The sequence below is a fragment of the Phalacrocorax carbo genome, chromosome 1 (genome assembly GCF_963921805.1).
Source record: "Phalacrocorax carbo chromosome 1, bPhaCar2.1, whole genome shotgun sequence".
Taxonomy (NCBI): Eukaryota; Metazoa; Chordata; class Aves; order Suliformes; family Phalacrocoracidae; genus Phalacrocorax; species Phalacrocorax carbo.
In genome coordinates, this window is record NC_087513.1 from 87,696,251 (window position 1) to 87,721,924 (window position 25,674).

The 25,674-nt window shown below is 42.2% G+C and overlaps 2 protein-coding genes and 1 long non-coding RNA gene across 6 annotated transcripts in view; 1 reads left to right on the plus strand and 2 right to left on the minus strand.

Annotated features, from left to right (window-relative positions):
- ATP6V1A (ATPase H+ transporting V1 subunit A) overlaps positions 1-565 on the minus strand; it is a 32,177-nt gene extending 31,612 nt beyond the window's left edge. Inside the window, exon 1 of the mRNA XM_064465312.1 lies at positions 461-565. The gene's annotated coding sequence lies outside the window, so the exon portion shown is untranslated. The remainder of the gene's footprint in view (positions 1-460) is intronic.
- On the plus strand, positions 1-22,331 carry NAA50 (N-alpha-acetyltransferase 50, NatE catalytic subunit). Of its 3 annotated transcripts, none has more exons than XM_064465356.1 (5): positions 1-214; positions 14,220-14,353; positions 14,821-14,940; positions 15,899-15,965; positions 18,403-22,331. In XM_064465356.1, exons 1-5 carry the CDS (start codon positions 207-209, stop codon positions 18,581-18,583), a joined length of 510 nt encoding a protein of 169 aa, XP_064321426.1. In that variant the 5' UTR covers positions 1-206; the 3' UTR covers positions 18,584-22,331. The 3 variants fall into 3 exon arrangements, with proteins under 3 accessions (XP_064321426.1, XP_064321417.1, XP_064321410.1); XM_064465347.1 differs by having other exon boundaries at positions 2-214; positions 14,217-14,353; XM_064465340.1 differs by lacking the exon at positions 1-214 and adding an exon at positions 4,419-4,507.
- LOC135315706 (uncharacterized) lies at positions 12,148-25,662 on the minus strand. Of its 2 annotated transcripts, none has more exons than XR_010375197.1 (4): positions 25,530-25,662; positions 25,366-25,456; positions 14,603-14,719; positions 12,148-12,689 (listed from the first exon to the last, which is right to left on the minus strand). It is a non-coding gene; the product is annotated as an uncharacterized LOC135315706 (long non-coding RNA). The 2 variants fall into 2 exon arrangements; XR_010375199.1 differs by having other exon boundaries at positions 25,366-25,461.
- Positions 25,663-25,674: the final 12 nt, after the last annotated feature.

Consider the following 25,674-nt stretch of genomic DNA (forward strand, 5'->3'; position numbering starts at 1 on the left):
GGGTCACGGGGGCGGGGCGGCGCGGCAGGCGGACGGACGGACAGATAGACGGGCGGGCGGACGGTGGCCCATGTGGAGCGGGCGCGGGCGCAGGAGGCTGAGCCGCCCGCGCTGCCCGGGCCGAGGAGGGGGAGGCCGCAGCCGCACCGCCGGGCCCTGTACGCAGCCAGTGCGGAGGCCGGCACCGGCCAGGCCGCGGCCGCACCATGAAGGGGTGAGTGCGGGCCCGTCGCGACCCGCGGGGCTCTGGCTGGGCCGAACCGTGACAGGGCGGCGGCGGCCGCTCGGGCCCGCCTCGGCCGCTGCGCCGTTTCGCTCGCCGCCGGGAGGCGCGGGGAGCCGAGCGGGGCGGGCCCGGCCCGGGTGGCGCGGCCCAGGCGCGGCGGGCTGAGGGCGGGAGGTGGGGGGGCGAGCGAGAGGTGCCGCCGCCGCTCTAGGGCTGGTGGTCGGTGGGTCTCACCTGTTCTCTGGGAGAGGGGCCGCGGGGGGCTGTTATCCGGGGCAGGAGAACCGGCGGTCCCTTTGCTGCTCGGTGGCGGCCTTTGGGCTGAGCAAGAGCTCCCTGTAGGAACACACACACCCCCCAGCCCTAAAATCTGTTCTGCTGCTGGAGCACAAACTCCGTGCTGGGTCCTGCTCTGCGGGAGCTCTTACCGCTCCTGGGTGGTTTCGGCTGGCCGTCTCCGGCCGTCTGCAGAAGGACCGGGGAAAGCAGCCGCCCGGGGAATGCTGGCCGGTCTCTCCTCCTTGTCTGGCAGCAGCAAAGAGGCGCTCTCGGGTCTGCGGGAGAAAGCTGCCGGCCTCGGACGGGCGGTTTTGCACGCTATTGTTTGTAATATCCTCTTAGCGCCTTCGGTGGTTTAAGTCTGTTTAAGTGTTTATCTACACGGAGGCTGTACGACACGGATGGATGAAAACGAGCTGTGTTTTGTGTCTGGTTTCTGTAGCACGCTGCTCTGGGCCTGGCTTTGCTTCTCGGCGGCTCTTGAAAAACCTAGACATTTCAGATGTGATTGGCTGAAACACTCGATTTCCTGCTCAGTGGAGGCAGCGAGGTGCGGTGTTTGAACAGGAGAGCAGAGTCACCGTTCTGCTCTGGTGTCAGATGACCTGCCTGACCTTGCACAGGTCACTTTGGGACAGGTTTTTCAATGTTGGTTAAATCACCTAATATTTATTAATTTCAGCATTACCTGTGCTCCATAAAATGTGATCCTTCTACTCCTCACCTCGGTTTCTTCATAGGCAAAAAGGTGCTTTTCCACAGCTGTTTCTCAAAGGAGTATTAAACCAGTCCCCTTGAAACTGGTGTTATGCAATGCTGGGTATTATTATTCCAGTTTGGCAGCTTAAGGCAGGGTAAATGGAAGCTGAAGCATTTAAGCTTTTACTAAGAAGTGGTAAGGGGTTTAGCTTATTAGCAATTAGGGTGAGGTCACATGACAAAACTACTTGATAACAGATACTTAGCTATTTCTTACAGTGTGTAAGCAGCTTCAAACATTGTGAGGGGCTGGCAGGTATCTGTAGGAAGTGGTTCAGCAATGATTGCAAATAAACTGACACTCAGCTGACATTAATTAAGTGTGTTTGGGATATCGAGCAATCCTTTATTTAAATCCTGCATGTTGCAGGGCACCCTACCTCTTAGTCACCCTATAATGAGGATGACAGAGCTTGTGAGAACTGCAACAGCACCGATCAGCCAAGATGAAGTGGCAGCTGATGTGATCGTTGTTCAGCAGTGCTCCTGACAAAACTGAGTTTCCTTTTATCTTCTGTCAACTGCTGTTTTCTGCAGCTTAGCCCTCCTTTGGCTGTAGGTCAGCTGTGAGCTGAGGGACAGGGTTACTGGGGCCTGCATGTGTGAGGTAGAAAGTGGCCCAGGTGCATCAGGTTGGAGCTGTGGGAGGTCTCCCAGCAGGTCACAGCCAGAGCTGTCCACCATGCTGTGGTGCTCCCCACAGGCCTGAGCCCTGGGCTGCTCAGGAGTTCTTATTTCAGGAAGCTTTTTATTTTTTGTAACTTTTTTCTAAATAAAAAGCTATGAAGACAAACACAACCCACACCCCTCTTCTGCTTCCAGAGCAGTAAACTTTATTTCTGTTACTTTACTTTCACTTACAGGCAGCCTTATCACTGATTCAACTTCAGAACTTATCCTTTTGGATTCTGTACTTGTGTATTTTTGCTTTTCTGGTACTCCTTTGTCTCTTTGAAGAGCAGCATAGTCCTGTCTTATCAAAACACTGTTAGCACTACACAGCAAGTTCTTGTGCAGAATCAAAAATCTTCACATTGAATCCAGCTGTTCTCTAAAATTTCAGCTTGAGGCAAATAGGCCAATAGAACTCAAATTGAAAAATAACCCAACTGAAGCAGAATGAGAGAAAGGACTAGTGAAGATTTCAGAAGGAATATATTGAATTACATAGGAGTGCTCTGGAACAAAACCAGACTTAGTCAAGCTAAAAGATCGGACAGGATCCCTAAAAAACAAGTACTGTCAGAAGATAGGTCCAAAAATAGATCTAAAGCTTCAACTCTCAGTATATAGAAACTAATGTGTTGTTTGAAGGGATTCGATCTGTCTTCAGTATTGAATCCAAAACTGTAGATCGGTTCTTTTGAACCAACTGACTCCGTCTGAGAAGTTTTTCTGGGAGTGTATGCGTTGCATAGTAACCCATACCACAAAGTGCAGAGATAATTTTGGGAGCACTAAGACCCATAACATCAGCTGTAATTATGAACAGTCTGCTTTGGCAGAGAAAGAATTAAAAAAGAACCTAGCAAGTTCAGTACGTTTTGAGATTTCAGATCTAAAAGAGATAGTGTAAGTGTGCATTGCTTACAGCCCGCTTTCTTAGCTCTCAGAGTTCAAAATAGCACATAGCAGCCTCTTAATAATGCATAGGGGGTTGTAGTGTCTCTGTCCTCAGGGTATTTGAGATTAGGTGACTTCTTTTACAGAGGACCTCTAGTTTCAGAGATAATGAAAGATTTTTCTGTTTTCTGAGCTGCTTAAAATTTTGTGGGTTTTTCTATTTGATGAATTAAATGCTAGCATCTGAACTGGTAATTGCTACTACCTCCCACCTGCTTTTGTGGTACTTGGCTTTATGTTCACTCTATCCTCATCTTCTGAATTATTTTAATAGAGACTTGTTAAGTTTCCCCTTTTTTTTAAAGTGAGTTGAAAAACTGAGGTAATTCACTGTTCTGTCAGTGAACTTCATGATTCTCTAGAGATTCATTTCTTTTTTCATTTATTGTATTCCTAAATGTTGTTATTGTTAGTTCTGGAATTTGAAAATCTATTTTAGAACTGGATTTGCATGAGGAAGAATACTAGTGGGAGGGACTCGGGCTCTACTGTCTGTAGTAATTTGCCTGGTTTTGTAGAGCAGATGTAAATAATACTCCCTGTGCTTTACTGCTTTTGCAGTGTTGATTCTCTTGTTCCTCAGTGTTTTTGTAGTTTCAGTACAGTTGTTGTGCTACTGATTTTAAGGAAAGAAAACAAAATCTTGCATCGATTCCTGAGCACTTGCTGGTCACTGTTTGTTTTACAAGAAGGGTGCTTTCCTGACCTGTTTTAGTTCAGCTGAAGCCTGTGAGAATAAGTCATCTAACATTTCCCTGCTGCCGTTACCTAAAAACCACATTACACAAGGGATGTAGTGCAGGACGCACGTGTGCTCCATTGTGTGCTTGTACCTGCTACGTGACCAGGAGCGTCAGCTTATCTATAGAGTATGCAGTGCATGTTACAAGCAGGGCCGGGTGCTTGTGCTCCCATGTGTATGTGTTATTTTGTTGCATTGACCAAACCCCTCTGCAGTTTTGATGTGAGACGCCTGTGGGATTATCATGTGGCAGCATACATTTAGCCATATGATGAAAAACTGATTGAAACAGGGAGCAGAGTGCTGTGTGTTATACCTCTGTTTTAGAAAGTAACGTGCTCCCCTTTTCTGTAAGAAACCGCTAGGAGACTGCCTCTAAACTTGTAAGTGTTGCAGTTAAGTCTTACGCTTTGTAGTTCCCAAGGGTCCTGACTTGCTGTGGAAGAGCCCTTCGGACTAGATGCTACACGAAGGGTAGCTGCTGCCACAGAGAACTTCATAACTGAGAGGCTTTGCAGGCTAGTGCTATTCTGGCTGCCTTTGTAGAGAGACATCACAGCCGGGGAATACTGAGCATAACAGAAAAATAACAATAGTGTATTTGAAGTATGGTGAGTAGTTATGGGTAAGGTCTGTCTCTGCTTGTTTTGCCTGGGTTCACGAAGTAAACTCTTCAAGGTCCTGAAGCTGTGCATGTTTCTCAGAGAACAGGGAGGTTTTTTTCCTCTACTCTTCTTAGTTTTACAGAGTTCGTGCAGGACTGTCGATTTGTTTCCATTTGCAAGGCACAGTGCTAAGCTTAACATGTATGGGAGGAAGTTCCAAGTTTATGAGAAAACTGCTGAATTGTCATATGCGCTGGAGGCAGGACAAAAAAGGTAATTGAGCTTGAAAATCATTGTTTGGTTTTAGGATTTTTCTGAACCTAGCAATGTCAAAGTGTGAGCTACGGTTTCTGCATTTAATTTCATGTATGGTAAATTGCCCATATGCCCTATGCACGCTTACACTATTTGTAATTAATATCTTCTAAATTAAGTTTCTAAAAACTCAATGCAGTTTATTATAGGTACTTCAACCTAACTTATAACTCTTACCACTTTGAGTTTAATACCATAACCAGATTAAGACATTCCATGAAGTAGGAAGGATTGGGAGGATAGGAAGGTAGCCTAGGGATTGTAGCCATTTTACTGAAGGACTTTAGAACCCAGTTTTGGCTTTTGAGTGGTGTTTGACTATTCGGCTATTTTTATGTGCACATGTAGCTTGCTAGTGTATAGATTGACTTGCTAGGTTGGGACATTTCCTCTGTGAAAAATTTACTATATTTAGTTAATCACCAAATGCCACAGACTCTGCTGCCATCTCCTGAGGACAAGAGAAATGATGCATCCTCTTTGCCACATTAAACCTCTTCTAAAATGGGGAATAATGGGTGATGGTTGAGCCAGAAAAATACTTTTATCCAAGTGGAAATGATTCAGAACTTGAGGAGCCTGCCCATTTGGCAGGCATTAAGAGTGTTCAGACCAATAATCTGAGAAGGCGCTAGATATTTTTACCCAGAAGAGGAGGAAAGGATGGGAGAAGTTGGATCTCTACATTTGTTTGTGAATTGATAAGAGAAGTGTGGTACCTCCTTGCATCCCTCCTGCTCTAAGTGAGGCAGGCAATGTCAGGGTTACTTTCTGCTCCCTGCTAAAAGAGAAGGGAAGAAGTGACCTATGTGGGAGTTTTAAGGGGGCAAAAGTTTGTCAAGGAGGGAGATTTGAGGTGAGGAAGCAGGGGGTGGAATAGAGAAGCAGTTTATGTATAGAAGAATTGCTGGTTATTTGGAGACTCTTGGACTTGAAGACCTGAGGGGAGAAACACAGCACTGAAATGGGGTAACTGTGTATTTGTGTCAAAGTGTATTGAATTAATTCATTATGGGAAGGAAATGAAACAAGGCTCTGTAGAAAATAGAGCCAAAACCATTCCACAACACTGTTGCTAGGTGACTAAGATTAAGATACTTAAATTTTCCTGGGGGCAGAGTAATTTTTTAAAACGGATTGAAAAATACCATGCTGCACAGAAAGGTCTTGATGCATGAAGTCCTTCCTGAGCTCACTTGGCCTTCCGTCTCCCTCCTCTTTCTTTTCCAGGCTCCATGTGATTTTTGGCCCTTAGCAGACTAGAATGTCAATCACTGAAAATAATTCCCATTTCTACCCTCTGACCATTGAATTTATCTTCTCTTTGAGAGGATGGGGTCAGACCCAGGACAGCAATTTAAGGCTTGTGAAAGTTTTCTCTACATGGCACTTGGCATTTCTTGTCAGTAAAGATCACAGATTCTGTTGAACATTGCAGTTAAAGGAGATTTGTTTGTTTTTAATAAGTAGCTCTTTAGCAAAAATTTTCATTTGAGAACAATTAATTCTTATCCAAAACTGGGTAAAGGAAAGGGGGGCGGGGGGAAATAGCTTTTTGTGCTTGATAAGTTAGGTGCTTACAATGATTGTTGCCTTAGTATTTGAAGGTAGGTGCCTAAAACTGGTAGCATGTTCTGTTAATTTTTCACAGTATGTTCTTTACATAATGCATGATTTGAACCTGTTGAAAAAACACCAACCCTGTGTCTGAAATCCAAAGTATAGACAGGAGACCCATAAGGACCTGCCTTTGTTTCTTTGCTAATTTAATGGATGCAAGCATTTGTAAAGAAAGGTGTTTCAGTGACTTATTGTTTGTGTGAAGCAGATAAATGCCTTTTTCCTGTTATGTCAATTCTCTAGCTTGTTACCTAATACAAATACAAGAAGTGCCTTTGAGCTATATAGATTTATGTACATAAGGCACTTCATGATCCCAGCATCACTTCTTCTATTTTGAATTTGAAGATAAGTCTCTGCTCTCACCTGAGGATCATCAGGTACTTAATGAACATTAATTACTGAAGGTTCATGATCTCCTGGGAGACAAGTAAGGGTTCTAATTGATATATCTGGGGTCACTGAGGGTATGGAAAGGGGCAGTAACTTGTAAGATGTCTCAGGATATTGGTAATGGAGACACAAAACTAATTTTGAGTTAACCTATTTCAAACTGATTAAGTATTTCTGCTTTACAGTCATGGTTCAAAATCTGAATGTTCTTGTGAGCTTACTGGACTAATAAGGAAAAGTGGTTAGACCAGCAATGGAGAGTTGGGATTTCTGGCAGCTTTTTATCTGCTGTGTGATCACAGGCAAGTTGTTTCCTCTTTCACCTGACTTTGATGCACCTGGGATAGGCAGATATAGTATCTAAGCCTTTACCTCGTGAGGTGCACTGAAGCAGCAGCGAAGTGTTACAGGCTACTGAGTGATGTATGTATGGCTGATTTTCTGTTCTAGAGCAACTACATTTATTTCTGGTATTTTGGAATTTGAAAATCCTGTCAGCTGGGCATGGTGATTCCTGCTCATTGTATCCACTGCAGAATGAGATAACTTTCAATTTCTTGGGAAAGTTTATTTTTATTCAACACTTGTTCAAATGACCTTACTGTCTCCTCCTTGCACAATCAGACATCTGAGATGCTTCATGATTGTACTGCTACTTTAGCTTTAGGTTGGTGGGGGTTTTTTTTGAGATCAGAGTTGAGTCTAGATTTGAGGTCTAGTACAACTCTTGAAGAGCAGGTTTCAGCTAGGAAAACTGTGAGGCTATTATAGCATAACTTTGTTTTTTGCATGTGAAGACCAGCCAGTCTTTTGTACAACGGTCAGATTTTCTAGGTTGAAGCAGAGTGAATTATCCAATTATTATGAAGAAACCTTGACTGTAACGGACTGTATTTTTTTTTGTTGTTGTGAAGGAGAGAAGAGAGGAGGGTATGAAGTATGTCTTGAGGAATTATGATGCATATCAGTGAAACCTATTCACACTGAGATCCATTTGAATCACAAGTCTTGAGTGATGTCCTCTGTTAATTCAGATTCTAAAAATGCTTAGCTTTCTTCTGTACATCACTGTTCTCTTCTACAATCCAGCACACAGCTGGGAGTAACTTCCAGCAGGGTATCAGGTGTCATGCAAATACATGTTTTCAGTAGTAAGTGGGACTAAAGATCGGGGGGCTCAGAAGCAAATGGGTAAGATTTTTTGTGTGCTAGGCTTATACTTATCCTTCTGATTTTCTGACAAGTGATGCAGAGTAGATTTACAGCCCACAGATCTTCTAGATAATTGAAAACATACTGGTCTGCCCACAAGAAGTAGACTAACTTGTGTGCCTAGCAAGACAGTTCATTTGTTTTTGGGGAGAGAAAAAAAAACCCAACCCCAAAACACTAGAGAGGTTCTTTTGGCTTTGGAGTTGAATCTAAGCAAAGCCACACTCTTCAGGTCTATAGCTTTCATAGCTCTGGTTTGGTTTTATGAGTGGATTATCCTGTCTAGACTCCTGCTTTGACTTGGAAGCCAGAATAGAAGCAATAAAGCAGTTGGCCGCTTAGCAGGTGACAAACCTTCCCTGAAGTCCTCTAATTTGTTAGGGCTCTTTTCTCCCCTGTGCTTGCTCTCTTGGCTGATGATACCTCAGTAAGTTTTGTGAGTTGCAGATACAGCTTTGCTAAATTTAGCATGCCAGATGCCTTCAATAAGCCTGAGCCCAGCTATCAGTTACACTGAGATATGTTTGTCAGGCACATCCCTCTGGGGAGAGACTTGCACTATTTAAAGTTGAATGAGACTGAGATTCTTACAGCATTAAGAAATTTGGAATTCCCCTGTTTTCTCCCTGATGTTGGTTCTAAACTAGTGTTCAACGCTTGCTATTTCCTGGGACTGAATTTGTGTTTCATCTCAGACTAACTCTAAGTTGGCTTCGTCTTGAGCTATCAAGCTGTATAGCAGTTCTCCTTTGGTACAGGTCAAGAGGCAAAAGGCAGCCTTAGCATAAGCAAACACTAATGTCTCATCTAGCCTGTGCTACTTCCACCAGTATAAATTTAAGACCTTACAGGAGAAAATAGACTGTTCAAATCACAACCCTGTAATCAGTTGCAGATAGAGGAATGCAGCAGCAGTAGGACTGAGTGGGTTGCAACTGGTCCTACAAAAAGTGTAAGGTTTTTCCTAGCAAGTGCTTGAAGGATCTTACACCACTGGTGTGCAAGAGCAGGAGTGTTAATGCTGATGTTCTGGGCATCTGTCCAGTTTCAGTAACTGCTGCATGTCACCTCACTAACATCCAACTTCCACTGGGATTTCATGGATCACTCTTCACTTCCACTCTTATATCATTGGGCAGTGTCGCTGTGTGCTTGTAATGAACACCAGCCTTACGCACCAGAAGCTGGTTCCCTTCACTAGTGAAGTCTCAGTGTGTTTTTTCCTCAGTAACTGAGACATGGTATGTTGCAGTTGTGAGAAATGCAAACATAGTCCTAGGACATGTCAGGAAAATGCTTCTGGTAGAGACAGGAAAAACTTACTGCCATTATACAAGGCAATAGTAGTAAGTATTTGGGGTGCTGTAAGCAGTTCTGGTTAGCCATGTTTAAGGAAAATTAACCTGAAGGAATGGAAAGAAGACCTAGTATGTCAATAGTAGGAATTAAGAGCTAGTCTTAAAAGAGGAGGCTATGAGCTTGGCTTCAGTTACAGGAAGAAAAGTTTAAAGAGGCCACGGTAGCTCTCTGAAAAAGCCTGTGGGATAGGGTGTATTGGTACCCATCAACTATTGAAGCTAATGAGCAATGAGAGACAGCATATGGGTAGAACTTGAGTACATTTACAATGGAAATCAGAAGATAAGCCTAACTATGAGAATAATGGTAGCTTGGGAACAGCCTTGCAATTGAAGATGTTTAAGTGTCTTCAGAGGGCTGGTATTCCACCTAGGAAAGGGTATGGATTTTTAGAGCACTGTAGTAATAAGAAGCCTGTCGTGATGAGCCAAGAGTCCCTCATTCCTCCATATTAAAAACAGTTGCTTGGGATGGGGTGGCTGACTTGCTCCAGAAGCTTTGACACCTGAGTACAGTTGACTATTGCATGCTCCATGGAGTGCTATTTGAGATGTAGGATGCCAGTAATAAGCGTGTATCTTCCTAGGAATGTTATTGGAATAGTAAAATAAAATCTGTTAAGGAAGGGCTCGTCCATTCTGGGCACTTCAGGCTCTTTACACATCCTTACGTTCTCATATGCTGATTTTGAGCTCATGATTTAATTTTTTTTTCTTTGCAACAGCAGAGGATCGGTATTTCTGGTACAGCCTATACTGAGCTGGAATGCACAGGACAGGCCTAATCAGCTGATAGAGTACACTTATGTTACTGACTTGGCTGAGGTAACTTGAAGAAGCAGGTCTACTTGTAAATAGCCATTAAAAAACCAAACCAAACAAACAAAAACCACAAAGCTATTTCTGTTACTCCAGTGAAAAAAAGTGACCATTTTGTGTTCTTTGTTACAGGTGTTTTGTCTCGGATCTTTTGAGGCTAGGGTAGTTCTAAGTCCTTAGGTTCAAAGTGCATGTTGTTCGGTAAATGATAAGGTGTAGCACAAAATCATCTCAACGCTGAATGATCCCGGTGCTCCTCTTGCACAGTACTTCCAGTTTAAACTGGGGTAGGCTGGCACTTCTGCTCGGGAGCTGACTGGTTCTGCCTAGGGCAATGTTTTTTTCTCTTTAAGCTGGCAGAAGACTTCTGTGGTGAACCCAATCAGAGGACTGATGTGGCTTAAAACTAAACTTTTCTTTTTTTGGCTAGGTTACTTTTAATTGGGGTTGGTTCACCACGTTGTTGCACAAATGTTTGTGCCAGAAAGAGGATGGAAATGAGTGGCCCGGGGACAGCAAGACTGCTGCTTTCGGCAGCTGTGCCAGCTTTCCTGTGTTTTTACTTGAGGCCCTAGTGGCACTTTTGCCATGCTGTCCTCAGGCAAAGTGATGAGCTCTAATGATGTGGGTCTTCCTTTCCATGTTCTCATTTAGTTCACTTATTAAATGTTTTTATGTGCAATAGATGTGGTGCTGATTTAATCAGCTAGCGCTATACATTAAAGTAATTTATGGTTTTAGTACATACTATTTAAACACATATTTAGCATATTGATTTACGCTTCCTGCAGTGTTTCTCAAACTTCTTTCATATTATCCTCCAGGATAAATTACTGGTCCTGGTGCAACTCAAGCAATGAGGAAACAGCTAGTGACAGAGCATGGGAGCCAGGCAGGAGGGGATGGCAGGAGGCAGCAATGAATGTGGCAAGTGGTGAGAGAGAGGAGGGGAGCCCAAGGGCTCTAGGAGATCTGTCAGCAGCACCTTGTTCCTCTGGCCTGGTGCCATCCTCAGAGGTGATGTCTTGGCTCAGCAGCTACAAGATTCTGCACTTATTTATTCCCTCTCTGAAACCTTGGTGAAGGTTCATTTTCTGGCTGTGGTCTCTTTTTTTGGCCGTCTTGTCCTGGCTGCCCCAGACAATATATCTTTGTTCTGTTGCACTGTCATCACAAATATTCCATAGTGCCTGTCTTATAATGCCTGATTTCTTGTTTCATTAGTAACTAATCAATTTAAAAATAATATTGGAAAACACACTACCTGATAATAGTCTATGTCTCAGATTTTTGCTCAAGTATAGAGCGACTTGCTCTATAACAACTTCTCTGAGCTCATCGTGAGAGTTCATGCTAGTGTTACTGATAGAAAAAAGTATCACTGAACTATTAAATCTTTTGGACAAGAGATCTAGGCTTTCAAGGGACTGAGTGTGAACGTGAGGTTTTCCTCCTCCTTTACTGTCCTCCTATTCTGCAGCTAGTCTGATCTAATTGGGCAGCTGGGACCTGTTCCCCTCGGTTTCCACCCTGGTGCAGCCTGCAGCAAAAGAGGCTGCTGGGTCTTCTCTTCACTCCTAGTATCAGATTATTAAGGTCCTCTATGCTGTCAAAACTCTTTCCCAGACACAAATACACCTGGGAAACAGCATGCCAGAGTTCTATTCCTACCCTTTGTGATGAAAGGTAGTAGCACTGCTGGCTGGGATTAGAGGAGGGTGCAGCTTGCCTTCTGTGTGCCTGAAGAAGTCCTGCCATACGCGACTGAACAGCTGTGCTACGCTGGGCATAAAACGAGTATTACAGTTACTGCACCATCTAACAACTTCACTATCATTTGATAGCATGCTTGTTTGCAATAGGATCGGTGTGAGGAGATCATCCTTACTAGCTGAGTTGGAAGATAATTATCAAAGGGGCTTGCACAAGTGGTGATAGATGAAGAAAGGAATCTTAATATTGAGAGCAGAAATAATCTAGAAGATGGGAAAGGCTGTGAAACAAAGGGCTTCTGGTGGGTAGGAGTCATGGAAAAGAGATACTACAGACACTTTCAGCGCAGTATAGTGGCTTATAGCTAGAAACCTTAGAAATACTGCATATTTCTAACAGCATTGCTGTTGCTTGTAGCATGCCTGGGTATCTTGACATGGATGAGATGCAAGAATATGGAGACTCTTGCTGCTTCTGTCGCTCTTCAGGTCACTGTTGAAGAACATACTGTCTAGTTCTAGTGAGATGTCTCTTGAGGTTGTTGTACAATTGGGTAATGCTTGGGCAAACTACCAGGGTTCATGGCTTAGCAATTGCCCTTGCAGTGATGGGTGGTGGGGAAAGATTGATTGACATGTTCAGTGTGGTAGGGGGAAGATGAGGAGCTGCCTGGAACCATTTGAAAGCACCCACACCGGCATGAGATGCTTGACACCAGAGGGCTTTTTAATCTGTTTGGTAAATGTGTGGTGAAAGGTTCAAATTTGGAGTCAGCAAAGTTTAATATGTAAATGCCATCCGTTAATTCTAAGTAGTTAGAATAATTAATTGGAACATATTAATATGATGGAGAACTAAAAAATCAACAGTCCATTAGTTAATGCTAGATGGTTCTAGTAGGCCCTACTTACAAACTGTTTAGCTTCTGTAGGGCTCACTATGGAGACTCTCTGATCTGTGTCATTCCGGAGAGTGGGCAGTGGTGATCCTTGATACCTTTGCAGAACTGAAGACTGTATTCTTTGCTGAAAAAGAGAAAGTGGGTGTTAGGGCAAGTTATGTTTCTTGAAGTAAACACTAAAGGCTACATTCCTATAGCTTTCTCTGGTAGTTTTGCAGGCTGCAGTACAATGCCTAGAAAGCATTGTATATGTATCATCCATCATTGGTAGCAACAGCTAAAACTGATGTGATACCTGGAGTAATAATTGTTTAAGGATTTCTGATGTATAATAAAGGTGAGTTAATAAAGCAGAGACAGATTATACTCTGCATTGTTTGGTACAGTTCTTGAACAAAAGAGTTGTTGGTTATTATCTCTTTATTTCATCACTGTATTATGTAAGTTAATCTGGGCTGCTGTGTCCTAGGCATCAACCTGTCTGAAAAAAAACAAGCTGTCTAGGCACAAGAGACATTGGGGTAGAAAGCAGCACATTACTAGAACAAACTTTGAAGCCTGGCATACAAGGATTTCAGAAAGCTACCTTTTTGGAAACAGAATATGACCTTTTTTTAAAAAAAAAAAAGGCAAACAGTATCTTTACCAATGTTTGGGCAGAAAACAATCTGGTTGTCTGTATGTATTTGGTAAAACAAGGCTGAAATGAACCTAGAATAATGTGTGTGTTTAACTCAACATGCACTGGCTTTGTACCTGCCTATGTAGTCTGGTGACCATTTGGGAAAATGTTTTGGTTGCCTTGCAGTTTTTATTTTTCATTCTTGTAGTCCTTGTAAAACTGTCTACCTGGCTACTACTGGCTTTAGGAATATGAACACCTAATTTTTATTTTTTTAAATGTATTTATTTGCTTCTGTGTATGTAGTGTTTCTGTTGGGAAGTTCTTAGAAAAGGGAGAAACTTGGTCTGTTTCTTCAGTATAATTCAGTGCAGTACTGGTATTTTAAGGTTGGGATTCTGCTCTCAGTCAGCAGGAAGAAATACTTCAGTGACAATCATAATAGATGTGTTTATCGCCTTGACAGTGCATGCTTGCATATTAACAGGCTTAATATGAGTTTGCTGCAGACAGTATTGTTGCTTTTGAGAGACAGGTGTCTAGTAATGACTTAGTCTTTGTTTAAGCATGAGCTTTATATTGATAGGTGTTGAAATTAGGGCTGTCTTTGAGGCATGGATAAGGACTTCATTTTCTTGGCCTCTGTTCTAGCCACCTGTCCCTCACATCCCCCCCGATATTGTTGATCAGTGAGGAAATTAATGGGATAAAGGTAAATCTAATACTCCTACAGAGACTTGTGTCCTTGTGTCTCCCACCCAATAAAGCCACACGTATGCTATGGTATGTCTGTGTTAAGCGTGGCCTGAGAAACTTCTAACTGTATAGTACCAACTGAAATTGGGTCTGGGAGTTAAATCAGCCACCAACAGAAGACTTAATTGTATGGGTTGAACGTTGCAGTTCAAATATGTATTGAACTGATTATTAGGTGGGACAGTTCTCTAATCATAATAAAATAATGAATTTTTGCTGTCCTTAGAAATTTTGCAGTATGTCAGATGTTAAGCATGTTTTGATTTGTTTCAGTAGCCGGATCGAGCTGGGAGACGTGACGCCACACAACATTAAGCAGTTGAAGAGGCTAAACCAGGTCATTTTCCCTGTCAGCTACAATGACAAGTTCTACAAGGATGTACTGGAGGTTGGCGAACTAGCCAAATTAGGTACAAATGTTCTTGCCAGTAATTGTGGTCTATAGTGGCAGAATTGCTCATCATTGCTATCCATAATGGTTTGGAATAGCAGATCCTTCTATTTTGTTGTTTTACATAATGAAAAATAACTGTTTGGGAACTTCAAAAAACCACAGTCCCAACCTCAGAGGGTTTGTGTTCTAAATAGATTCCGTTTTACTGGGAATAGGCATGTTTTCTGTTAGAGCAGAAAACTTGAGATGTGTGCTGTCAGCTTACCTCTTGATGTCATCCCTAGTTGGTTTGAACTGTAATAAGCCAACCACTGTGTCAGAGCATCACCGGTAACTTCACTCAGTGTTAGCCACAATCTGTGGTTTTATCTGGATGGGAGAACTGGCAAGAGGGAAGGAAGAAAGATACAGGGTGTAAATGAAGGAGCTGTATGTACAGTTTGAGACTTGTGACTGATAACACTTTGTTTCCCTCCCTGGCAGCCTATTTCAATGATATTGCAGTGGGAGCAGTGTGCTGTAGGGTGGATCACTCTCAAAACCAGAAGAGGCTGTACATCATGACGCTTGGATGCCTGGCACCCTACCGAAGGCTAGGAATAGGTAAGGAGGATCTTCTTTTGTATCTGAGTCATCAAAGAAACCAGCTTGCTGTGCAGCCTTCTAAATGCTTTTCCAGAGTTTTAACCAAGATGGTGCACTTTCAAACCACAGATTTCTTTGGAAGGGCCTCTGGGGAAAGAGCATGATTTATGATGTCCTCCTTTCTTCCTGCCTTTCAGAAATGGACTTTCTGTAGAACTCTCTAATTCAGGATTTCAGATTATTTTAATCTTAATCATATTGTCATACTGTGATGCAAATACTCTGCTTTTACAGATGTGAAAATTGATGCACAGAGATATTAATTTGTCAGAGGTATGCAGCCAGTATGCAAATCATGTATAAGTAGAACACAGCATTCCTTCATTGGTTTATCTCTTCACTCTTCTAAATGAAGGGCCTTTTTCTATTTATTTTGTCTTTATCACTACTGAATATAGCTGCTCAGGGGTAATACCTGCTTTCTGCTATGCAGCAATTAGTTCTTTCCTGTGTTGCAAATCCATAGGCCAGATTAATCAAGACCTTACAATAAACTGTTTGTTTTGACAAACTAGAATGAAAAAAACAACTTTATATTAAAGCATTTTACTAGGCCTTTACTAGAAACACTTAACCAATGCTCTCACTGCTTGATACATTGCTTTGGTCAGATTTTGAGGTGAGTTTGAGACCTTTAGGCTAGTATTTAAACAAGCTGCTTCATACGTATGCCTCTGGGCTGTTGTGTGGTGTGTTTTTTTCCCTCCAAAGAAGCAATTAATTAAATTTTGTGAGCAGTCAGAAAGATAGTGAAATAATTATACACCGTGTCTTATTTGGGTTTCCTAGTTCTCAGTAGCTCTGTCATTTTAGCCTACCTACAGTTAACCTGCCTCTCCTCAAGAAGGCCCTTAGCTAAGTACAGACTTAATCGTGCACTTCTGTTGTTCTTAAGTTTCTCTTTACCTTTCGGCAGGAACTAAAATGTTGAATCATGTCTTAAACATCTGTGAAAAAGATGGCACTTTTGACAACATCTATCTGTAAGTAAATGAGTTACTCATGCATTTTTTGAGAGATGATAGAGGCATATATGGGAGCAAAGGGAGGGAGATTCAAGAGCATTTTTAGTATGTATTTCAGTGAGGTCATGGGACATCTTGTAAGTACCAGCAAGAAAGCTAGGGGTCACATTCTGGGCTTGTTGTGTGTTGCTGAGAAAAGAAAAGCTTGCTGAATTTGAAACAGGTTAGTTACAAAATTTTATTCCTGCAGAATTAATACTGTATGACTAAGAAAAAGATGTGGAAGAATCTTTACCATACAGTGTCGTCCTCAGAATGAAAAATACTGCAAGACTTGCATGCAGTTTTGATACATTTGCTGTCTGTCTTTTATGACAGTACTGTGTCGGTCAGAACACCAGACCAGAGGTGCTTGCAGGCACTCTAGGTGTTCTCATTCAGTAGCAAGGCCCAGCTGCTTATTCCCATTCTTGCACTGTGCCAGGTCAGCTGTTTTTGCAGCAACACAGTAAACTAGGTCAATGACCTGACCCAGCTGTGGAAGCTGTTTTAGGTTTTGTTTCTGGGTCGTGTTTTTGGTTTTAGTGTGTTTTGGGGGGCTTGGGGGTTATTTTATTCCTTTAAATCAATTGCTTGTCTACAATAAGCACTTGGCATGATGCAGACTGAGAATGAGCACTGGGGTAAAGGACAGGGCTGCTTAAAAGAGCACCGCCATCCTAATAGATCCCTGTGGAAATAAAGCCTGAAATCCATAGAAGCCAAAGTTTTGCTTCCCCTTCACTGCTGGCTGCACACTTCTGTGTCGTCTTGTGCATTGGTGTCTGGGTGAATACAGAGTGAGCTGATGCAGTTTTTGACCACATTGTTTCTCTGAGCCAGCTTTTTCCTTGTGCATCACTGCTTGCTTACACCAGTGGAAGCACAGTGCACTGGTAGGGAGAGTCCCACAGCAGATACAGCTTGGATGAACTTATGCTGCCACAGAACTGTACCCTGAGCTCTTGCCAGGACTGTTGAAGATGCTTAGTGAGGAGTGTTTCATACACTGGTATCACTATAAATGGAGTGACGTTCTCCTCAAGCTTAGTTCACCTCTGCCAAGGAGATGCAAAGTCTTCCAAGACCTCTACTGTTGTACATTGTGCCATCTCTGTAAGAGGAACAGGTGTTTTAAAGAGGAGTTCGAGTAAAGCTGCTTCTGGCTTGTTTTCCTGCTCTCCTGCCTCAAAGAAGTGGTAATGAAGTCTCTCTCAGATGACTGCTGGTTGGCACAGGCTTTCCTTTTTTCTTTCACACTGTGTGCACAGTGAAGGATCTGTGTGCTGTTTTTAATGCAAAAAACAAATTTTTCGTGATCTTTCTTTCCAATTTCCAGAGTGGGTTTCTGGGATGACAATAAATAGCCCCCGAAGTTGTACATAACAAAGTTCTTTTAGCAGCCCATTGATTTTTATTACTATGTGTGTTGCTTATGCATCTTCTGTCTGAACATATTATGCAGCTTAGCACCCAATTGGATATCAGTAGCTAAATTTGTCATTATTATGAAGTTTCCTTTTAGCTATTTGGTGTTTATTTGGCTTAACACTAAGATCTTTTGTTTTGTTCTGCTGTTGCTTCCAGAGTTGCTTTGGTTCTATGGTTATGCAGCATGTTGTCATGACAAAGTGATTCATGAGCTTGTGCAGTGTCCACTGAATTTTGGGAGTGTTTTAATGAATGCCTTTTGTTGAACCAAACATCTTTTTTTTTTTTTGATAGAACTTGTGCAAATAAACGTCCTAGTCACTTAGAATGAAGAACTGATGGCTGTTTGTTTTGGAGACCTTGAAACTCTGGAAATATGCTAGCAAGAGCTGTAAAGCTCTGGCGGAGAAAGATAAAAGGGGAAAGGACTTTGTAAGTCCATAGGGCTTCTTTGTGCTGCCATAGCTTTTTGTGACGAGGTATAGTTAGAAGTGAGCAAGGAATTAAAATCATATCAAACGCTATTGTCAGTTTTGTGTTGCAGCATGTAGGGATTGTCACTCAGACAACTGTTTTGGTCATCTAAGAGGTGTTACTACAGGAGGTTAAAATTGCCTCTACAGCGAAACTTTGTTATATATTTACACAAAATACCTGCCACTTCCAGATTACAAAAAATTGAAATTACTGAACTAGTAATACTTCAGAGCCTCTCTGCTATTCGTGTTCCTTAAAGAGCTTTACTGAGGGGAAACACTTGCCACTTCTCAGAATGATTGCCACAGGCCATCCAGGAGCTGCGTGTTAGCTCAGGATTGATTTAGGAAAACTTAAGATTTCCAGTTCTGACCTTATACCATTGTTCCTGTCTGTCTAGATAGTTCCTTTTCTTGTCTTGTCTTTGGCCATTCTGAGTGATGAGGCAGAATACTGTACTGCAGAAAGGTCTGATACCTGTCTTTCTCTCTCCTCCTTTCTGTCACAGGCATGTCCAGATCAGCAATGAGTCTGCAATTGACTTCTACAGGAAGTTTGGCTTTGAGATCATTGAGACGAAGAAAAACTACTACAAGAGGATAGAGCCCGCAGATGCTCATGTGCTGCAGAAAAACCTCAAAGCCCCTTGTCTTGGCCAGAATGCAGATGTGCAAAAGACCGACAACTGAACAAAACCCCAACGAACACTTTCTTGCACTTGCTTGTCGCCAAATAAGGAAAGAGAGGCCTCTTGATTTTTTCTTTTTTTTATAACTCCACCCCTTCATCCTCCATTTCTTTTTTTCTTGACCTCTCTCCAACAAAATGTAATGCTTCTTCCAAGGATTGTCCAATCACGTTCGGGTTTTCTGGGTTTTTTTTGATCTCTCCTGTCTTTTTTTTTTTTGGGGGTGGTGGTGTTTTGGGTTTGTTTGGGTTTTTTTGGGGGGAGGGTGGGTGGGAAAAAGTGTGCAGATCTCTTAAGTTTGAGGTGTGGAGGGCTTGAGCAGGTTATCCTGATTACAAGTTTCCTTCAGATTTATCTCTTTCAGTAAGCAGAATGTAAATCCTATGGGGGGGGAAAAAGGAAAAGCAATACCTTGTCCTTTGACTCCTGCATTATTTGGGTTTTTTAATAACCTACAGGGTACTTTACTCCCCCCAACCTTTGAATGTTATTTCAGTATTTCCCACTCTTAATTCCCCCTGCCTCAAAAACGTATGTTTAGTTCTTCCCAATATTTTTGAGTATGGCTTTTTCCTCCATCTTTTGCTGAGAAGGGTGGGCTACTTTACCATACCTTTTCACTCTGCCTGGGCTGATCTTTTTGAACGCTTTTTTTAAATACTCCTCACCCAAGCTGGTGCTACACTTAACTGACTGAGAGGAGGGTTCAGAGTGGTCTTTGTTTCTTGGTTCTGATTTTTTGTTTTCATTTACCCAACTCCCAGCAGACTTCTGCCAGAGTAAGAGCTAGATCTGGTGTTGGCAAGAATAACCTTGTAAAAATATGAATCCTGAGGCAAGACCCTTGCTTTAAGAATGGGTGAAATGCTGTAGGGCTTGTTGAGAGTTAGTTTTACCTGTGGTGTTGGGATGGGAGAAGAGACTGACCACCTTACCAGCTTTGATCATATAAGGCAAGCACCTGCCTCCAGACAAATATGCTACAGCTACTTAAATATGTGGTGACAAATCTGAGATGAGGCAAGGGTTGAGGAAACCAGGCAGCAAGGCTGAGAAGGCAAACATGAATCTGATCCTAATTACATAGCTTTGCAGGGGTCTCCTGGATTTGCTTGGGATTGGCTTGGCTTGCTGTGTTTATGTGCTCCTTCGGGAGGAGGCGGTTAAGAACTGCAGAGTTTGCTCCTTTGAAGATTTTTTCCCCTTTCCCTGTTCAGTGGTAATAATGCAGTTCTCCTCTCATGAGAGGGTATTCATGGAGCACTGGAGAAGGTGACATATATTAGAGCATTTTATGGGTTTGGAAAATAGGCTGACTGGCTTCTTAGTACTGTAACCTCAAAGCTACAGTAAACTTTACTAAGCTCTGCTTTGCATCTTTTCATGCTTTGTTTCAATGATTATCAGTGCTCCTTACTATGCACTATTGCCAGCGATCTTATGTATGCCAATACAAATACCAACTTGAGCTTGGACTCTTCTCCAAGCACCTGGGAAAGTGCACTGAGCTGAGACAACACCATCCTGCCCTATTCCCCAAGTAGATATTGAACTGCATTCCTTTCCTGTTTGCTTTTTAAAGTTTAAATCTGCATCTTGAGTTAATCTGCTTTTGAAATCCTCCAACCTATAGTGTGCATTGCAGCATACATCTGGTTAGGAGGTGCTGTCCAGTCATTCAAGGGTGACTTGGGAGCCAAGGATTTTAAGGCAGGAGTTGTGGTGAGGCAAGGGACAGCACCCCTCATTGCACATTATGTGGTCTTTGATACCCAAGTGGTGACTGTACGAGCTGCCCCGGAATTATTCCTCGTTTCCCAGAGGTGCGTAGTGTGTGTTGGAGTGCATTTTGACAGACCTGTGCTGGAAAACAGCTACTCTATTTGCTGGGTTTGCACTAATTGAGTCATGGAGATGGGCAGATCTCTAACAACAAAAACCTCTCTGCATGGCCTGAGTAACTATGTTTGCAAGACTTTGTGGCAGACTCTGGCTAGAAAGATGCAAAAGGTTTCCTTGGCCAGAGGCAGCCTAGTTTTGACAAAAGCTTATTTTTAGTACTGCTAGGACCTGCTCGCACTGGTTATGTTGGCAGTTCCAGCATCTTTCTGGAAGGGGATGTATTGAAGCACAATTAGCTTGTAATATGCCAACATATTTTCCCTGGCCATCTGTAGACCAAACCAACAGAAGTATGTGGAGGGAGAGAGATAGTATTGTATTTGAGGATACTTGTGCAGCACAGCTGTAACTCAGACCATAGCTGCCTCTGGTGCCAAGCAAAGTGCTCTTCATTCTTCTAGAACTAAATGGTAAGTGTTTGGGTTGGTTAGGTGGGTGTGGGGATATGAACTCTTAGGATTTGCTGTTGTCGTAGGCTTCCACAAATTGGTGTGTTTCACAGACAGTTTTCCTTCAGGTTTAAAAGTACGAGTCTGACGTCTGAACTTACTTGGATTAATCTTTGTTGCTGTCTCTTTTTGCTTTGGGCTGCCATCATTCTATGAATGTATCCCTAAAAACAATTCTTAAAGCTCCTATTCCACTGCAAACCTGCCTCATTATAATTTCCGATAAAATGTAGGAGGTGGAAGAGTGAGTTAGCCACAAATATAAGACTCCTTTTCGCAGGCTATTAATCCTGGAAAACGGTTGTTGAATCTTGAACACAAGGTTTAATCTGAATCTCATAGAAAGCTGTGTTCCCTGTACATGGATAAGGGCAAGTGAAGGTCAGTAGTTCTGAATGACAGACAGTTGTATTTTAGTAGTATATCAGCCGTGTTGAGTGTGGGAGGAGAGTACTGTATCTTAGTGCTGTTACCCAGAGATGCTGAAATTGTGTGAAGTTTGGCTTCCTGCAGAGAACTTCAGTTACTTTGTTTCTGCAGCAGGACCTCATTTTAGCTTGGAAATAGCAGCTTATGAACAATGAAATATTTTTAAAAGTTGGGAGTTTCAGTGGTGGTTGGGGGGAAACCCACCAGCACTTCCTATTCTGGGTGAATATCTAGCCAGGAAAATGTGTGTGACTAACAGCTTTAGAGTGTAAATTGTGTATATACGAGTTGTTCTGGAATCGCTGCAACTGGTTTTGTCATATATCGGTTGAAGTATGAAGATACCGTCTACAAAGAGACTCCTACTAGAGGAAACCATGGTACAGGGGGAGAAGAATCATCTGGGAGAGGTATCCCTCATTTTTGGGAGGGGGAATGGAGAGATTTTTATTTTGTGTATACAGAAACTGGCTGAGTTTACATGATGCAGCTAATGGTTAAACCTGCCAACTAAATATGACATACTGTTACAATTGAAACTTGTGTGATATTTTGTTAATTCTTGATGGTGCCCTGTGTCTAGTAAAAATTTGATCCCCAAAATTGTTTGTCTCCCCCACGTTGTAATCCAGGGTCAGCTGCTATGCACAATGTCTGCATTTCGTAAAGTGTTTGCTGACTTGGATGCTTCTTTTGAATCTGCAACTGCTTCCTGATTAATTTGGCTAAGACCACCCCTGGTCTCCTTGAGTTAAGATTTAGTCAAAGGTATGCTGTATATGCAGTTTACAGATGCATTCTCAATGTTACAAGTTAAGTTGCTGGGGGAGCAAATTCTTCACAATAATAAGATGGTCCATTTTTAATCTATATCATTGCCCTTGTTGTACATCAGGAGCATGTTTTTGTTTTTCTCAAGCTCTTTAGAAATACTGTTCAGAATAAACATGCACTATTTGAGTTATGTCATTTATGACTTGTCGTGCATTTTTTTTGCGGTCCAGCTGTTTCCCTCTGGAATCAGATACAGCATATTCCTCAGCTGCTTCATAAACTGTGTAACTGAAGATTTCTAACATGAATTGTGAGTTGGGCTGCTGTGATGAATGCTGTGGGTGTCTGACAGCTAAGGGGAGTGGGGTCTATTTGTTTTCCCTGAAGTTATGAGCCTTTCCTCAGAAGTCCTCTGCCTTGTGAGGTGAAGGGAAGGAGAGGAACTGTCCTGGAATATTTTTGCATTGACTAGTGATCAGTCTTGAAACAAACAGACCAGGAATCAAGAACTGTCTTTTGGGTTTACAGGTTAAATATTTTTAAGTGTTCAAATTAATTGTAAGTCTTGATGACAATCTTTGAAAAAACTGTGGTCTGGACCTGTAAAAGTAACTGGTCTTAAGATGCAGAGAGTACTCTTCCATACTGACTTTTCTAAGAGAAGTATTTAAAACTCATCTCTCCTGTTAACTATTCCAGTCTGTCCTGTTAAAGCCATTTTTTGTCTGTAGTTTCTTTCGGCTCCTCTCCTGCTTTGAAGTACCATTTATGAAGTGATAAAGTCGCACTGCAGTACAGTTTCTGGGGAAAAAAATGTTACCCCAAATATTCTATAGCATATTCTATATCCTGTTCATATAAATATTCTGCTTATTTATCAGCAGATGGAGTCACTGCATTCATTAGGATAGCATGCAAAAGCAAAGCTCAGACTCTGAAACTTGACTGTGGTCTTGAGCTGCTGCTACCAGCTGTCTTCCCTGACCTCTGCTGGAGGGCCTGGAAGGCACAGCTGGAGGTGGACTGCTGTCAGGAATGCAGCCTTCATTTCTCTGGCCTCACCAGCAGCTGCAGAAGCTGGAAAACTTTTGCTGCGGCTGCTCTCCAAACCACTCAGCCTTTATTGATCTCTGTCATGTTTCATTCCTACTCCACCCTTATCCCAGTCACCTCTCTAACAGCCTGTGCAGTTTTGGACAATTCAGTTATTCCTTTACAGAGAAACTAGCAGATACCCCTGATTGTTTGTGTTATCCTTTCCCAAAGCTTTGCTGGTTTTACAGGCAGTTCCATTCCCCTCACTGCATTCAAAACTTGGGAATTTATGGGGTCCTTGTAGTAACTTATGCTGTGCTATTATCTTTTGGTTACAACAGTTTGCCTTTTTTTGTTATTGAGATGATTATTTAAAGACAGTTACAATGCCAGGATCTAATAAGTGAGTGGTAAGTTGTCATTCACTTCACCTGAAAAACCAGGACTGCTGTTTGTTTCCCCCCCCTGCCCCCCCCCCCCCCAGTGTGTACATCAGACCTGTGATGGATATCATTTGCTGTTACAGTGCCTGATCATTCAACATGAGAAGGTTCACCTCTTATTCCTCATTCTTATTACATTGACCTACCTTCCAGCAAATTTTCACCTCATTCTTACTTTCTTTTTTAAAATAATGTTGAGGAGCATAGACCCTAGCACAAATCTTTGATTCCACTGTAGATCTCCCACTAGTGTGAAAACTGATCTTTTATTCCATGCCCTGTCATTTCTGTCTTTCCATCAGCTGTCTATCCCTGTGAGGATACTATCCTCTAATCCTGTAGTAGCTTGGATTATTTAAAAGACCAGTGTCCAAAACTTACATGAAGTCCTTTTGAGTATCTACCAAACCAATCTGCCAGCTGAGTGTTGTAATCTGTTTCTGGCAATACTATTTTTCTTCCCATAGGAGGTTCTCCAAATCTATTCAACCCATCTAGTCCAGATGCTTTTTATGGGATGTGAGATTGTTGCTGTTGCCTTACGTCCTTTTCTCCTCTCACTAAAAAGGCATCAGTGAAACTAGATGATGGAAGGGTTAGCCTATTCCTCTCTTTTTATCCTGCCTTCTTTTTACCTCCCCAGTGCTTTAGTACTGTAAAAGCACTCAGTTTTACTACCACTTTGCCTTCCTCACTGAAGAAGCATGCTACCCTTAAAAGAAGAAGAAAAAAACCACCTCAGTTTATGTTGTAATAAATTGACAGAACACAGGTATTTCAGATTTCTCTTGTCCTCCAGTTTGGTTGTGTCACATCAGAACTAAAAATAGGAAAATTGAAAAAGTGCATTTACATTTGTACTTCGTGAAGTTGCTATTTACAATAACTGTAGAATTTCTCTGCAAAAACAGCTAGGACATTAAATTTCTTCATAGCTGGCAGATAGGCCACTTAATGTAAGCTGCAAGATTATTCTGCAAGCAGCAGCAATTAAAAATGAAATGTTTTGGGGTTTGTGGGTTGTTTTGTTTTTTTTTAACATACCTGATTGCCACTATGATTCATTTCAGCAACAGAAAATTTCTTGGACACTGCTTCAGAAACTTGTCCCTGCTCTGTATTATATAATATTTTAGGGAGAGTATATGGACATAAGATGCTTTCTGGGGAAAAAGGCATCTAAGTCTTCCATAAAGCCTAAACATCACAGCTCTGCCTAAAGGTTGTCTCAAAGAGGCTTTGCAGCTCCAATATCACCTATAGGTGAGCAGAGAGAAGTACTACTTGTAAAATCGGTTTGGAGAGAGTTCCACAAAGTAACTGTTGCAGAACATATGTGGAAGTAAACTATTGAGGCTAGAAACAAGAAGCTACTTTATTATGAGACTTGGAATTGAATTACAGAGGTATCAGCAGGAAATGGAAGCAGAGGTAGTGGGCAATGACTTTCCTTAAGCTCTGATTTCATTCATGAGGAAGGTGGATGGGGTCTTACTCCTTGGAACTAAATATAAGCACAGTATCTCATAAAGCTTGTATTGAAGCAACTGGTTCTGTTACAGAATCAATAAGGGCTCTTCATAAACAGGTAGCTGATATTTACAATTTGGAAAATCTTTAGCCAGCTGCTTTTCGTTTAATTTAAAAATCTTAATTCCTTTCCAGAGTTTTGATTGCAGGGGAAGCAGGGCAGTATTTCACTCTATAAATGCCATTATCAATGGGGTTTATCCAGCTAAAAGGGAGATCACCTTCCTTCAGATGATTCTCGGCAGGATGTTCAACCATTATCAAGAGCCGCTTCACAGAGTTTTCTTTTTAAACGCCATCTCGCTCATGCCGCTGTTCTGACAGAAAAAATATTTTTTGTCTGAAGACGAAAAAATAATTATACAGAAGGTGGTTTTTTTTTTACCTGCTAGCGCTAGGGAGCCCTTCCCTCAGGGAGGTTTCTTAAGCCAGCGGTGAGGGAGAGTGGCCGGCTGGCGGGGCGGGCGGTTCCTCACCGGCCAGGCGAGAGCGGTTTAAACCGGCGCTGAGGTAACGGCGGCGCCTTCCCC